The sequence below is a fragment of the Cajanus cajan genome, chromosome 4 (assembly GCF_000230855.2).
Source record: "Cajanus cajan strain Asha chromosome 4, NIPB_CcT2T_4, whole genome shotgun sequence".
Classification (NCBI taxonomy): Eukaryota; Viridiplantae; Streptophyta; class Magnoliopsida; order Fabales; family Fabaceae; genus Cajanus; species Cajanus cajan.
This window is the reverse complement of record NC_138520.1, coordinates 78,960,920-78,978,431: the sequence shown is the minus strand read 5'-3', so window position 1 is coordinate 78,978,431 and position 17,512 is coordinate 78,960,920. Positions and strand designations below refer to the sequence as shown.

Here is a 17,512-nt window from a genome sequence, read left to right as displayed (position 1 = left end):
GTGACTAGACAACCAATCAATATCATTCAACTCCAAAACTTCATATTCACACGGGAAACTTAGAAATTTTATATAATGTTATTCTAATATTTGATTATAGATCATTAAAAATTAAATTAAAAAAAAAATACAATTAGAATTTAGAAGCATTTGAAGTACGTGTACGCATATTCGTTTTTTATGAAACAGGCACAGCACGTTGTTACTCGTTACTGTTTTGAAATCAGAGAAGTATCCTAGGAGTAGGAGAGGACATCAACATTGATTCAAAAGAAAATCCTATTCATCTTTTAATAACATTTTAATACAAAGCTTGCACAAAGTTTTGGTATTTATAGCCAATATTTCGTAACAGTTGAATAATACAAGTCATATACATATAGAACCGACTATATTATGAATCATACACATGTATTGATACCAACTGCTAAAACTGCTCGATTTATCCAAAAGTATTATTCCCACTATTATGATTCTTATATTAATTAAAACTCTCTATATAACATTAAATATACCCCTCCGATCCTGACCATGAGTTTGATAGAAATTTCGAGAAACACTTTCTATTACTACAAATTATCCTGTAACAGTACACCCACTTGTGATATACTTGTTGTGGTCGTACTGCGATATTATATTATATATGTGGATGCAAGTATGGAATTAAATGATTCTTTTATTCTAAAGTGTACTTAATTTATAGTTTATATATACCAGAAGATCTGATATAGTATCTCTCGGTTGTCCACCCAAACAACTTAAAGGTACGTGGATGAAGAAAGGAAGAATGAGAATTTAATACAACTTTTTTTCACATATAGCTCTCGAACATGTTCATTTATTTGGACCGAGGTGCATATTTTCCTTTTTCACCACATACATCTCAAATATTTTCTTTTACTAATATCATAAATGATATACATTATCAATGCAACATTTTAAAATCTAATTAAATATATACCGTTTATATTAATAATAACCATTCTAATGACTGATATCCTTCTTTGTTAAAACATGATATTTTTAATCATTAAATAAGTTTTACTCCCTCAACTTTTTAAGATTTTAATTTTAATTTTTTATTTTTTTTAACTTTTAATCTTCTATTATTTCTTTGTAATATAAATTACTTCTTATGATTAAGTGTTTTAAGTTAAATACTGATGAATTTTAATATATCATGACGAGTTTGATTCATAATGTATTATGTGACTATTTAGTAGATACATAATCTCATGAGATGAGTGATTTTTTTATTTGTTCATGTTCAAATATTTATTTAAAATAAAAGACATTATTAAAACAACACAATGATCATGAGAAAATAATAAAATTATACATATTATATGATTTGACATTTATTAGATAGTCAGGTGAATGTCAATAATCAAATTGATCATATTTATCAACACATATTATTACTTAATAAGTGAAACTTAATTTTAAGAATGAACAGAAAATTAATTGATAATTAAAAGTTGACAAATTTTTTTAATAAAATTAAAAATTAATTCTTAAAAAGTTGAGAGGTTAAAAACCTATTTATTCCTATTTTTAATCGTGTGTATAAGGTAAAAGGCTTAGGAAAATCAAGAAAACAAATATTTTAATGATTACAGATTATCAATATATAAAAATTAAAATATAAAATTATGTCACTTTTTCAGTTTAATAAATAACTGATAATGTGGTTAATTCATGAAATATTAAATTGTTAATATTAACTTTTTTACTTCCCACCATAATAATATATTAACACGCCCCTGCGGCGATATGCACTCTGAGCTGAAAATGTCAACGGAATCATTATAGTTAGCAAAACCTAGAAAGCATAGAGATAAAGAAGCAAACAATTTTCTGTGTCTGGTTCTATAGATTTCTTTATATATTGCTTACTTGTTGTTTTGTTTTGTAAAACAAAACATCAAAAAAGTATTGGTCACAAGGGAATATTTCAAAATTTGGAGAAGATGAATATTAGCATCTTTCAAGCCTGATTTTTATATTCACCTCCTACTTTTGGAACCCTTTTAGACAAAGCTGAAAACTTCGAATATTTCACTTTCACCTCATTGACCATTTTTTTTTTTTTAAATGTTTTTATTCTTGAAAGCATAACATCTTATATTATAATCTCCATAAACTTTTATACATGTTTTAATGCTTGTATTAAAAAATATTAAAGTTAGAAGTTTGAAAATTATGTATGGAAATTTAAATGGTTGAATTGAATAAGCACCATATAAACTTTTAAAATGTGATTCATCAATCTCGGCTAAAGTGAATTTTTTGAAAATAAGAGAGATAATAAATTGTTCCGTTTAAATTAAATAAACGTGATATTTTTCATAAAATATAGTTCTCCAAGTTTTCTCACCTATAGTATTTTTTTAGCATGGGATTAATTAACAAACCGACTCATTTAAATTAATCTTTAGTTTAAAAGTTATAAGTATACTAATTTTTTATAAAAAAATAATCCGCAACCTAATGTTGTCAAGCTTGAGTTTATAAAACTAACTATCAAATTTTCAGGCCAGCTACACACAGATAAATTCATTCCAACTTGTTACATGTATACGTCTAGTGGTAAGAGCTTAGAGTAGTGTGTATAAGACCTTAAATTCAAATCTTGTTGTAATTCAATGGATAAAAAAAAACTAGTTAAATAACACATACAAAAATGTAAAATAAAAAGTTGTTTTATTTATCTTTTAATTTTTCTCGCTAATTTCTACTTTTTGTGCGGTGAGGTCTTTGACTCTATGGGCGAAGACCGAAGTTAAGACTCGGGCTCATTGATTGCTGGAACATAGCTAAACACATTAGATTTGAGTGTGGGCCGTGGGCCGTGATGTGTGCCTGCTGATTGAAGAGTGGCTCATGATATATACACCTCCTTTTTTAAAAAAATTATAAAATATTATAAATTTTATAAAAAAAAATTAATTTTACACTTTCAACTTTCACTTTGTTACTTTCTTCTTCTTATTCACACACTTTTTTTTTTCTCTTTTAATTTTCACATACTACTAAAATAGGTGGGGTGAAGGAAAAATAAGGAATGCATGTAAAAATTGAAAAAAGGAGGAAAGATATGTGAAAAAAAATACTAAATAAAATGTTGTGAATGTAAAATTAAAAAATTTAAAACAAAAAATTAAAAAAAATTTAATTATTTTTTTTAAAAGGAGGTGTACTTATAGAAAAAAGGAGGTGTATATGTCATGAACCTTGAAGAGTGAGATGGTGAAGTTAGTGAGAGCCCAAAGAAAGGGACCAATGGTGCTTGTCAGAGAGGCGCATCAAGACACTACTAGGACTTTATTTTATGATTATTATTTTGAGTGTTTATGTCCTTGTAATTTCATTGATTCCTGAGTTCGAAAATGCATTGGGACACACCCTGCAATAAACATTAGATTCTGCTTTAGACCTATTGTATTTGTTTCATTTTTGAAATAGACCGAGATAAAACAATCATGGCATCACCAAAATATACATACTTGGAATACAATGTTACTCTAGCGAATAGTGATTCACAATCACATATTGACCTGAATGATAGAGTATCCACTTGCACCCCAGCTTTAGATTGATCACTATGGGCCTAAAACAGAGATGGCAGCACAGGAAAGAGGAGAGGCAGAGTGAGGAGAAACGGAAGCCCAGGGAGGAATGGAAGGTTAAACAGGAAGAAATGGAAGAAAGACAAAATTATCTCGTCCACTCATTTTAGATTAAAATATAAAAGGCCAGAGTGGAAGACAATCTTAATTCTCCCACAGAAGGCTTCACCTAAAACGTTAACCCTAGCCATTCCTGAATATGGCAACGTTTACTCAATAATGCATCAAATAAACGGTAAGGCGTAATTTGCTAGTTATTGCATTTCAACTCAAATAAATAGCCATACCATTAACTCATCAAACAAGACTGATTTAAATTTTTCCGGGTGGGCTAAACGTAATAACAAAAATGCATTTCACCATCTTCCTCATACAAATTTAGGCAAGCACATGCATGAATACCTAAATTCACAAACATATCGTACAGAATATATGGTCGTTCAGATGTACTTTAGACCAGAGATATATTGTTGCCTAGTGATTAGATACTGAGCCAGGGAATATATAACTCCTAATATACCCAAGATCTTAATCTTGAGTACGTCTGTACATGCAATTGGAAGCAGATTAAGAGGCAAAGTTATCCACGGGGGTGAATCACTATGCTTCGTATGGCTCCACACATACCTGTTGAAAAGTATATGACTGGGAAACGTAAGAATGAGGAGTGCCAAATTCTTCACCACAAAAATCCAGTCTGGCCCACCGATTTGAAGACCCCATCCACTATTGAATTGCCAAACCTCTTCCCATATGCTGTAGAGGGCAGTTAGAACAAAGTACACTGAGATGACAACAGTCACAGGAAAATATCTGTGTTTGTCCCCAAAACCAGCAACAAAATCCGAATCCTGATTAAGCAGAAGCAGTATAGGAGCCAGGAAAAATATGGAGCGATTTGAGCCACCAGTAAGGTTAACATTCAGCACTAGACATATAGCAAAGCACAACACTGTGGCAACATTGCCAACAGCAGGCATCCAGGCTCCATCAGCAGCCATCCTCTTAATTGTAAAGGCAGGTACTGCAGTAGCCCGACGATGCTGCATAAACCTCATTCTTGGCAGTAGACTGGCAGATGCACTTTGACTGGAATGATTTTGTCTAATTCCACCTGAATCAATAACCTTCTCCCGCAAAATTGAAGCAAGTTTATACTTTATCTCCAAGGCTATAAGCATGAAGATTGCAGCATACAAACCAAGAAGAGATGTCCGGGCACCCTCAATAGCCAGCAATGTTGTAAGCTTCTTCTCCTCCTCACCCAAATCTCCCATCGCACTATCATCAAGAATATTTTTAATTCTCAGCTGGCCCTCCAAAAGATACGTAACAGGAAAGAGAGCCACGAGTAGAGCAAATACCCAGGGCAAAAGCTTTGTGCTTGTAGCAGAGGGCAAATGAGTGAAGACAACAAAAACGGAGGTACAGACCATAGTGACAACAATGAGAACATGCAGAACACCAGCCCAGAGAAAGTATTCAGCAGCAATGTAGATACCAAGGGCAACCCCCATAGCAATGGAGTAAAATGTTCGTAATTCAACAATGTATTTAATGGGTATAATAGATGTAACAGATGCTAGAGTCAGCAAAATTGCAATAATAAGAAGCCAAGAAGGCCAGGTAGGCTTGCCAGCTATATAACCATAAATTGAGATATCATCGGCAGAGTGACGAGCAGTCTTGATAAGATCAGAATGGTAAGTCAATGACACAGGAAGAGGCGGCTGCATCAAAATAAAAAGTAGACCAGTTGCCACTACCAGCACTAGACATCTTTTGGCAGACTGCACAGGAAACAATAGTTTATATTATTAAGGAAAACATGATCAACTACTTTGTCGACAATAAATAACAAAAAACACAGATTAGAAAGATATGCATACCAAAACATGAGAGAAATGAATAGCAACAATTGGAACACAAGCCAATCCAGTCGACAGTATACAGAAGCCCAAAATTAAACCATCTGAGGGAGACCTTCCATTCCACCACTGGAGGGCTTCAAAAATTGTTTCGCGGCAAAACCATACTGACAAGGCAACTACACAGGCATGTGCATAACCTTGCCATGGTTTCATCCTAGAAGTTGTTTTTGATCCATCCCTACATAATCCAACAGAGAAATATCATAAGGACAACAAAGTCTAGGGGCGAAATGTGTTAGAATCCCTCCAACCTGACAAATTCCAAAGATTGTCATAATTACCTGTAAAGAAGCAATGGAGGAGAAACAGCCAACAAGAGAACTGCAGAAACCCATACAACTGACTTTGATGAAATAAATAACATGGCAAGCTTTGAAGAAAAGAGGCAAGTCAAAATCCAAACTGCTTTCCCTCCAATTCGATGATCCACAGATAGCCTTCTCACCAAAGCCAAACCCAATAACGTTGTCATCACAACCATATAGCTAGGATACATCACCTCATCCTCAAATCCATAATAGTAAATGCTGGAGTAATTGAAAAATCGGTTCTCAATGTAGCATAAGAGCAGCGCATGGCTTATCAGACCAGCCTCAGATAAAAAGTTCAACTTTGAAGGTAAAAGAGCTAAACCAGGAATAGCCATAGCCAGAACAGCATTTGCTATTATGAGTTTACAAAATGATTTAAGGGACATGCCTGCCATCCAAATATTTAAATCCCAGAAGTTGTGCAGAACAAACCATGTAACCATCAAACTTCCAAGAATAACAAAAGCAAAATATGATGCTAGACTCTTCTTTTCAAAAAAACGAGCCAAATAAAAGCCAGCAACTGCAGGTAGAGGGAGGAACTGCAAATCAAAGGTTGAAAATATCTCAGTAATAAAGAGAAAACCAAAAAGGGGTCGCAAAATTAAAATTTAACCAAAAACATAAGCAATATTATCATCATCCACCAAAGAAGCCAGCACATCAAGAATTGAATTTTCAAGAAAAACGCCATACAGTTAACCACCCAGTTATTTCATGAAGCAATATGAATTTTAGCACATCAAACAGTATTTTCTAGTTTCAACATTTAATATGATGACAAGGGTAGTTAATTGTGAGTCAGCAGCCATCCTAAAAACCACTATAACGGTGTAGTAGATCATAGAGTGGCCTTACACTGAAGTCAGCAGATACAATTAAAAAGTATCATAAATTAAAGCATACATGATTCACTATTTTAATTTTAATATAAATAATAATAAATAAATAAATAAAAATGAAGTTTGCAACATTGTGTTAAAATTAAAGATTCTAATTTATAATCATTATACATAATTATAAATTATATCAATATTACCATCGTTGAGAATTTGAGATCCTACATAGATTAGGGATATGGTAAATAAGTCCTTATAAGGCTTGATCTGTCCTCACCTTGCAAGCTAGTCTAGTGGGGTTGAGTTAGATCCAATGTTTTAAATCCCAGATAGCTGCGCATAGCGACCAGCGCAATAACTCTATAGCAAGATAGCCACTATTTGGAAATTTTTATATAGTTTATATAATGTGTATACACATGTAAATTCTCAAAATTGATAAAGGTTACTCAAAATTAATGACATTCATAATGAACAATAAAAAGTCATAGGAGTCTTAAACAAATCATACAAGTAAATACCAACAAAAGTCAACCACAATTTTCATAGATAGGAATCATCATTCAGCATCACTGCATAGCACCCAAACGCTCAGCTATGGCATCCCTTGTAGCAGGTAGGGACCGCTCCACACACCTACACAGCTATAGCATGCTATTTAAAACCCTGGTAAGATGCTAGGTCCAATTATAAGATAATATCATAGCCTATCCTAAATCTGTTATTGGGCCACCTATATTTGTCTAAGCTCTAGATGCTATTCCTAAGCATGAGTGTTGTTTAAACAATGGCAGCACGGGAGTTTGACCTGCTAGATAATTAAACTTCTAACACTAGCTCACTCCTAGTAGCTTCCAACAGTGCAAAATTCTCTAAGTATTGTATTTAATTCAATTCTCTTAAAGTTTATATTCATCAAATCCATGGATGAAGAAAAAAAAACGTTACTTATCACTTAACATGAGGGCACAAGTTGACAAGTGCCTATAATTGTCTAACACATTTATAGAAAATAAGAAGTTTTATTGACACAGTGAAAAATAATCAGAAAAACCAAAGTGGAGAACATAACCTCTGTAAACGAAAAAAAAAAATAATAACACAAACATCAGCACAAAAGCACCCTCCAATACCTTTGAATATCTGTAGAAGAGATGCCCTGGGAAAGGCCAAAAGCTTAAAATGAAAAAAAGGCCAAATAAAAAATGATCCTAATGTTCCTGACGTTCCTATTCAAAAGACGATAGGAAATCCCAATAAAGTTTGCACGAGTTATCTTGAGAGACAATATTGTTGACAAACAGAAGAGAATTCCCTATTATATCTGTTCCTCAAATACACTAGAAGACATTTTCTCAAAACTCAAGTAGAAGCAACACCCAAAACCAGAAAAGGAAAGAACAATACCTAAACAGATTTCATACAGCTCAATCCAGTCTGGACAAAAGCCAAGAGAACCCCATACAAACCATAAACAGGGTAAATTGTAAGCCCCACCGGAAACAGCTTAGTTCAAGTCACACAACTACCAACGTCACACAACTTGTGTCATGTAGCCTAGCCATAGCACAGATGTGGTTACATAATCAGAACCTTAGGGTTCAAAAGGAGAAGGTCCAAAGCAGGTTCATTTTTGAGCAGTGAATGACGAATGTCATTGATTAACTGAGTGGTTGAATAAGTTTAGTGCAAAACAGGTTTATTTTTGCATCTGCCCAGTCCAACAACCACGTTTCAGCTTAAGCTTGCAACTTTCTGAAAACACACATTCATGACAACTATCTGAAAGTAGTATTGCAGGATTCACAAGCAATCCCACCAAAATGTGATCATAAGTGGGAGCAAGATTGCAAAGGCAAAAAGGAGCACATAGAATTGTACAACTGAATGATCTGCATCGCAGTTTTGACTACCATGCTCCACACAGTTCAGCCTAAACTAAATATTGAAGGCTGATGCCCCGTCTAATGTGAAGGGTGCTTAAGAAAATTAACATAATTGCATTACATAGTTGAACAATCCTCTGGCTAATGCATAGTTGAACAATGCATTGCAGCCTTTTGGTATTGCGCACTTAATGTTAAGTGTTTGTTACAATTGAATGAAACATAATAACAGAATTTTCAGAAACCAGTACCTTCGACAACAAAATTTATGGGACGAGCTTGACTAACAGATTTTCTAGGACGGACATGCAAAGTGACTGCAACGCATTTCCCTTTAACGCATTTATTCAGTTCTTCACTCTCGTACATTTTAGACAAATCATAATCCAACTAAGTCATATTTCCCTTCTCAATGGATTCTCATTCAATTCTAAAGAAAAAAAAACTCAAAAAGAATAGCATATACAACCATCTGTCAAACCAAAACTAAAGCATTAGCAATCAAATAGCCTCCTATACCTTATCCTACAAGATTTATCAAATACGATGGCAAACACAGACACACACACACATACATGTCCAAAAACAACCACTAATGAATTCACATTAAAACAGAGTGAAATCAGCATTAAACTGCATACCAGCAAGGGAAAGCCCACAACAACTGCTCCGGCGGCACTGACGACAATAGCAGAAGTAGTGAAGGCGACGGAGCTGAGAGCATCAGAAACCATACCCATGGCATAAGCCCCGGCAGCAGAAGCCCCTCCAAGCAAGGTGATAGTGACGAGAACATAATTGAGAGGCGGCGGCACCTGAATGTACCTCCCAAAGGAATGGAAAACCACCCTAACCTCCAAGGCAAGAACGACAAAGACAAGAGCAACAGCGCCATTGACGACACGAATGCTGTGTAACTGGTTGGGGTTGCTGGTGACCCACCACAGCGCCCCTCTGGTGGAGGCGTAGAGCTGAAAGAGGAAGGGAACGAAGAAGAGGAGGATGAGGTCGCAGAAGGAGGCAGGGGAAGAGAGAACGAGGTTGTAGTGGGAAGCGATGTGGAACAAGAGAGGGATGAAGAGAAGGTAGAGAGTGTGGACGCAGCTTTCGAGGGGTCCGAGGATGAAGCTGTCGCGGGGAGCCTCGCCGCCGTGGTACCGGGCCTCGTGCTTGGTCTTGAAGGAGGAGACGCGGGGGAGGGAGAAGAGCCAGTAGAAGCAGCATCCGAAGGCGGCGAGGTAGTAGGCGGCGTTGTTGATGCCGACGGCGGCGATGGCGGCCCAGGCGAAGAGCGCGGAGGCGGAGATTGGGAGGCAGGCGAAGAGGAGGCGCTCTAGGGCAACCGCGATGGAGGGGTTTTCTAAGAGGAGCCACTTGAATTGGAGGGAGGACCAGACGCCGAGGAGGAAGGTGGTGTGGGCGCAGAGGAAGGAGGCGAGGACGGCGGCGCCCACGGAGGAGTTGAAGGCGGCGAGGAGGGAGGAGGAGGCGGAGAGGAAGAAGGCGAGCTGCGCGAAGATCAGGGAGAACCACACGCTGAAGAAGGCCGCGGGTTTGAGATTTAGGGAGTCCAGGATGTAGGAGATCATGAGGCCCACGACCAGGGTGGCACCCACGGTGGTGCCGCCGAGGTCCAGGAGGAAGAGGGCGGAGGGGACCAGCGCGATGGCGATCCGGTAGTTGTGGCCGAAGGCGGAGGGGCTTTTGAGGGATCTGGAGGCGCCGGTGCCGTTTCCATGACCGTGGAGCGACGGCGATGCGGCGGTGTCGTTAGGGTTTGAGGAGACGGATAGGGAAGGGGCGCTTGTGGAGGATGATAGCGGTATGTAGGGGCGGAATGCGCGGGGTTGCAGCATTTTATACTGCGATTCTTATTCTTCTTCTTCTTCTTCTTCACTTCAGTACCCAAAACTCGATCGAGGAATCGATGAAGAAGAAGCTAATTGCTGACTTCATTCATCTGCACAAGAGCTAGCTAGCTGGAGTCGTTTTCCACTCTCTTTTTCTTTGGTCAAACTGTCTCTGTATTTTGGTGGGCCTCCGTGGTCTGAACACACAAAAAGGCCCCGTGGGTACCTTATTGGGTTGGGCTTCTACCAAATTGGGCTCACCGCTCACGTTCTATCTTTCCTCCGAAGACGTGTTTTGCGTCGTATTAGTATTACAATATTTGAATTACTGTGCGGTTTTCCTAAGCATGTATAACTTAATTACATTTACAGCTACATCCTACAATAATCATTAATCAATAATTAAGGTTCTGTAAGCAAAACAGAAGCCCGCAATGTGGCTTCATCAACATGGGTTTAGATTGGTGTAAGAATCGTTATTTTAGAAGCCGAATCGAACATCTGTGAGCAAATTTAAAAAATATAATTATTAGTATTTACCAATTGTGTTGATGTTGAATTACTCAAAATAGTTTATAATTAATTAATTAGACGGTGATCCAATTTGTCTTGAAAGAGAAAAAGGAAAAAAAAAACAATGGAGCAATTTATGCTGAAGAAAGCGCGTTGTGTGTTTGATAGGATAATAATTTAGGCTTCAATTCAAAACTAAAACCCACAATGTGAGTTCATTCGAGTTGGGCTCAAAGAAAGCGGGGTTGATCTGTCTATCCTCCAAAGACGCGGGCGGAACAATTTGCTCATGTATTTTACAGCTACACTTTTCCTCAATAATCAGTAGCTTCAATTACAACTTTAATTTCTTCAATCATCAAAAATTAAGGTTTTATAATTTATAAATAAAATAGGAGCCTACAATGTAGCTTGGCTTCTATCAATTAAGTTGTGCTCAAAGAAAGCGCGTGGTGTCTTTCCTCCGTAACCATGTGTTTGTTCTTGCAATCTACTGTCACTGTTGGAAACAGCATGTGCTTGTGTGTGGGTGTGGGCAAGTAAAACTTAATTACAACTCCATGTGCAATTTTCCTGGATGATCGATACTTTAAATTTCTTTAGACCAGGAGAACAAGTAAATAAAGATACGCTCCTTTTTCATGTCGGCATCGTATAATGGAGACTGCCTGCCCTGCACTTTCACATTCATATATGAAGCTTAAGCAGCATGATAATGATGGATGGGACGGGTGGTTCCTCTTGAATGCAAATGCATCCACCTGTTACGCGCATTTACACTATACAACAGAAGTTGTGCAGGAATCATTATCGCTGCTATTAATATCCAAGATTATTTTGCTGCCTGCTCTTACGTACGGCTAGCGTACAATTCACTCCATATCTTCACATTTCAAATAAAATGCATGATAGGAGGGGGAAATAATCAAAATGAGACTATACATGACAATAATGTATTCGCCGATCACCTCAGAAGAAGCAACCTGAGTAAGTAGTGTGTGACTATGTCGCACTGTTTTTAATAGAATTCAAACATAATATAATGCTAAACGCGTATCAATAACATTAAGGCACTCCTCCCATCCCATTCATGAACCTGCGTAATTGTATCGCTGGCTCATTGGTCCGAGTTTTTCGTACGAAAAAGCTTCACGTCACGTAGGTAGGGCCACCCGTACTACCTAATCCCCCAGCTCAATTCGTGTGCAATTTTGCGAGGCATTATTGCGCACGTTGCACTACTCTATCTAAATAAAGGCTTCAAATATAATTAAACAAAAACATCCAAACCAAAGTTTAAACAACTTAAGTGAAATACAACTACCAGACTAAACGATGATTAAATCAGCACAAAAGCTTTTGTAAGAACGTACTAGTGTAATGTTAATACTAACTCAACAAAAAATGGTCCTTGACCTTTACGAAGGTACTCCGTCTCTTGACTCTTCACTATCGGATAAGGTGTGTCACGAATCGTGGGTTTTATCTTTGCTCGGGGGTATTTCAGAGGCTGTAACTTGGCTTGAATACTTTTTAATTCTCAAGGAAATAAGTACACTAGACAAAATGCCAACTACAGGAAAAAAGTAGGACCAAATTTGAGATTTCTTAGAGCCAGAGGCTGAGGCAACCGCAGCACCAGCAAGACTTCCAATAGATGTATTCTGCAAGATCATGGGGAGACATCCAACAGCAGTAGGAAGAAGGAAATCCAGAAAGAATCCAACTTCAGTAGCCGCTAAGGTATAGTTAATAACGTAAGAGGGCACGGGTGAGAAGCGGGCAAGAAGAACAAATTTCCAACCATCTCGCTCAACTCCTCTAGAGATTAAGTGAAAATATCTGTTTCTTTGGGCCCACTCCACTGCTGAGCTTGATTTCCTGAACACAAACCTGAAAGAACCCAAATGTCAGACAGACAAGAAAAGAGAAACAGCTCAGAAATTACATGTAGGCATAGCACATCTAATCAAATAGACAACATGTCATTAACACATGGACATCATTCTTAAGTTAAACTAGAATAGTATTCATATTTCACACAAACGCCGCCATTAACTAATCCTATGAATTAGCATTTATTGTTTGCATATACACTAACAGCTCTTTTCGTCAGACAGTACAAAAGTCAAAGAGGCAAAAACTAAAATGAATGGTTTTCTTGAATTTCTATTCTAATTAAGCTATAAAGTTCGAACTCAACAACTTTTTAAGGTCAACTTGAATCAAGCGATCTATAAATGTGTGTTTGAAAAGACGTCATATGTTTTTCCAATCCATGATATAGTTACTTTGTTATTTGATGTATTGAAACGCGTGAAAATCCACTTTAGAAATTAGAACATCTTAATGTGAAATCAAACATATAGTAAGTTTTCCCATTCCCATTGATATAAATTAGGTCCACCTAATTGTGAATGAGGACACAAGCTAAGTAAACATATCATTAACTCACGGTTTCCAGAAAAATCACAATGGTTTTGGTACAATGGCAGCACCCCGGCAACTCCTATTCCTACTAACTAATCAAATTTCTAACACGGGCCCAGTCCAAATTTTGTACATTTAATAAACTAATTTCTAAAATTAAAGTCTTATATTCATGAAATCCATGGATGACAAAAAAAAGTATTAGTTATTCCACATCACGAGGGAACAAGTAAGCAAATGCCTATAATTTTTTTGACTCATGTATAGAAGATGAAAAGTTCTAATAAAATGCAAACCGTAAGATAAAAATAAAAATATAAATAAATAAATCAAAGAGGAGAATATAACCCCTGCAAAGAAAACAAAAGGATAAAAGACAAACGCAAGTCAGCACAAAAGCAGCCTCCGATTGCTTAGAATATTTGCATAAAGAGAGATGCCCAGGAAAAAAGGCGTGAAGCCTAACAAGAAGAACAAGAAAACGCCAAATAGATAACAATCCTAAAGTTCCTGTCACTACTTTCCCAAACACAAAAGGAAATTAAAATTCCAATTAAATTCTTCTAAGCTATCGTAATAAAAAAAAAAAATTGAGGAGAACCAAGGTTTTAAAAAAAACAGTCCTCGACGCAACATCAAGGTTTGTTTTTCGGACGTGGTTGAAATTATGACAGCATTTATCCACAATTTCCTGCTATATTAAGGAATAGTGACCACAATTTAAAACCATGATGAGGACTAACAACAGAATCCTTATTCCCTCTGCTCACTGGACAAATCAGGCATGCTATCATCTCCAAATTGTTCTGACCAACCAATTTGTTTCCATAAACTGAAAATTACGGTAACATGATTAAAAAACCTAAACATGAGCTCCAGTTTCAATTTCAAGGAAGGCTCCACGCCAGAAAATAACCAAAATTCAGATTTAGTATTTTAGTTAGATCATCCAAAGCTATACGCAAAAATAAACCATCAACTAAACGTTACTTAATATTCTTAAGAAAATGAATATGAACCTAATCAGGTAGTCTATAAGTCTAATAACACTATAATATAAGTTAGACTATGGTAACATTTTAAGAAAGTACATTGAGTATGTGAATTCGGATCTAACTCAAACTTATAAAATTGATTAATAAATTGATAATTCATTTCCACTTATATACATTCTTATAATTATGATTATCTCAGCAGTCATCATGGCACTATTTGACGAAGGATCTCCAAGAAATATTGAATTAACAATTACAAGTTCTAACATAAACAATTATCCTAAAAGGATTGAAGAAGATGGAAATTAACCTGCCGATCGAGAAGGAGAGAGAGGCTGCGAGGATTTTGGCGGAGAAGACACAGAATACGGAAGGGAGGAAACCGAAGAGGAGAGGGGCGGCGGTTTCGAAGAAGATGGCGGAGGGCAAACAGAGAGCGATGGAGACGGTGTGGACGGAGACGTAGAGAGGGATCGCCCAAAACCCTAATTTGTCCGACCAATCTCTCACGAACTTGAACGCCGCGTCTTTGTCAAATCCACCGCCCTGCCACCCTCTCCACGCCGCCACTATCGCCACCAGCACCGCCACCTTCCACCACCACCGGCGCCCCATTTTTGCGGCCACCTGAGTAAATCTTATTGGATGGATTATTATTATAATTTAATGCTGTTAAAGATTAAAGATAGATGCTACATTTATCTATTTCAAGACACTTCTACTTGTACTACCATTTTCTTGACTTTGTCTTTCATATGTCGTGCCTAATGCGTATCAGTGATTTTACATTATTAATTCACTTATTCTTTTATTTTCGTTCCTGTCTCCGCTAAGATCTGAATTAAAAATATTGTTTAATTTCTTTTTATAAAAACTAACTTAAAATATGTCTTGTATTAATTATTTTTTATAAAATAAATTTAATTAAAGATATGCTTCTCAATTAAAAAAATCATTTTTAAAAAAATGTGTATAAATTTTAAATAAATTTAATAATACCAAATTAATTAATTTCTTTAATCTTAATGAATCAAGTAACTTGTATTATAAAAGAAAATGAAAAATTCTCAATTTCTTCTTTAGCAGGTAACGTACTAATTCTTTTCTTCACTTTTTTATTAGAAAATTTTAATATTTTATCCTTTTCTGTCTTTAAAGAACTTTAGAATTGAGGTGTAGATTTAATATAATTTTTACTAATTATTCTATCGTTTAATAACTCTATTTTATTGATTCAACCGTTGAATTATAATTGTATATCATCTTATTTATATATATATATATATATATATATATATATATATTATATTAATTTTATTTTATAAAAATAGATATCAAATCATCTTTAATTAATATAAAATTTTGTATATAAGATTTAGGAGTAAAAAATTTTCAATTTAATTGTGAATTTTTAAAATTATCATTTAATTAAAAATTATTAAACAATTATATATATATATTACAATTTTAATTATTTGTTATAAATATAAAATATAATTTCATTTAAAAATAAATATTTAAAGTAAGTCACTAACTAGATCTTTAAACATGGCAAACATTGTCATTTTAGTCATTAAAATAACTAGAGGAAAAAAATAATGCTTAAATGTATGAATTATTTCTCACTTTATCTCTTTGGTAAATGCTCCCAAACAAACTTAAATACTTTATGGTTGTATTGACAATACACATTACATGGTACTAACTTAGGAAGCTATGACCAATATCTAAATATATGAACAAAGATCAAAATAAAGTAGATAAGAACCCAAAAGTATCAACACCACCATAAACCCAAATTTTTTCTAATTAAATGTGGCTTTTCTTATCATTCAAATGAAGTCTCAAGCAACAAGTTAGAAAATTTGTATGCATGATATGATCATGAATAAATGATCCAAAGGATTTAATACTTGATAACTAAAATGATGTTGGGGTGGTCATGATAAAGACTCATAGCATGAAAGGTCACAATAAGATCCAAAAAGGTACATAATAATTTATTGAATAATGAAAAAAACAAGCATAACACTAGAGATGGTTTGTTCTATAACATAGGAAAGACCTACTATACACATAAGTGTTATTTTTAACGTTATCTCACAAACTTTTCTTTTCTTTTTTATATTCAAATTGTAGACCAATACAGGTCCTTAAATATGAATCCTTACTTATTAGTTGGAAATATTAACAATCAATCATAAGAATTCTTCATATTTTTATTTTTTGAGTATACATTTCCTACATTTTATTAACAAATACTCAATAATTCATTATTTAACAATTGTGTAACATTGGATGGATGGATGGATAATGTTGTATATTCCACTCCTATAATTTTCTTCTTTATCATCATTGTCTTCTATGGCCAAGTATTACTATTACACAACCAATAAAAGCTTATTTGAGTACAAGTTATAAATCTTTTTGAATGTTTCTTTATTGAAAATAAAGAATATTTTCTAATGGAGAAATGATCAAAACAATTTTAATTTATACCCAAATTAACTTTAAATTACAAACCAAATTCTCAAATTTTCATGTTATCTGAATTTAACACTTTTGAAATATCCATACTTCTCAATACAATTACTATTATAAATGACAATAATAAAAGAGCTTGAGGATTACTCATATGACCTGCAAAAGGATTAAAAAGATTGTCATTGAAAAAAAGGAAAGGTAATGACATTCGAAAAGGAAGAACGTGTTTGGTTGAAAGATATTGAAAGGAAGGAACATGAGTTTATGACAATAGTGACATTTTTAATTGTTAGTTAGTAATCCAAAATATAAAGTTAGTTAATTTTGTTTGATGTGAAAATAGAATATGACAGCTATTGTAATGAGTATATAAGGAAATATATTGTATTGCTAGTTATTAATAATAAAAGTCTCATTCTATATTCTCTTGTGTATTATCCTTAACACTTATATCATGTGTGTGTGAGAGAGAAAGAGTAAATGTTCATCTTCGATCCTAATATAGTGGTATCAAGAGCTTATGTAAGGGAGGGAACTATGAGAAAAGAAAAGAAAAAAACACCATATTGAAAAAGCATTATGTGTGTGTGCTTCAATGGCCAATGCAAGTAGCATTCATGGGAATCTTCTTATGTTTGATGGGA

General features: G+C 35.0%; 2 protein-coding genes across 2 annotated transcripts; both read right to left on the bottom strand.

Annotated features, from left to right (window-relative positions):
- Nucleotides 1-3,961: 3,961 nt before the first annotated feature.
- NEF1 (no exine formation 1) lies at nt 3,962-10,585 on the bottom strand. The gene is made up of 4 exons (XM_020363147.3): nt 9,238-10,585; nt 5,842-6,413; nt 5,519-5,738; nt 3,962-5,419 (listed from the first exon to the last, which is right to left on the bottom strand). The coding sequence occupies exons 1-4, from the start codon at nt 10,450-10,452 to the stop codon at nt 4,070-4,072; spliced, it is 3,357 nt and encodes a 1,118-aa protein (XP_020218736.1). The 5' UTR covers nt 10,453-10,585; the 3' UTR covers nt 3,962-4,069.
- A 1,622-nt stretch (nt 10,586-12,207) lies between these two features.
- LOC109801721 (SNARE associated Golgi protein family) lies at nt 12,208-15,141 on the bottom strand. Its single transcript, XM_020362836.3, has 2 exons — nt 14,695-15,141; nt 12,208-12,852 (listed from the first exon to the last, which is right to left on the bottom strand). The coding sequence occupies exons 1-2, from the start codon at nt 14,997-14,999 to the stop codon at nt 12,426-12,428; spliced, it is 732 nt and encodes a 243-aa protein (XP_020218425.2). The 5' UTR covers nt 15,000-15,141; the 3' UTR covers nt 12,208-12,425.
- Nucleotides 15,142-17,512: the final 2,371 nt, after the last annotated feature.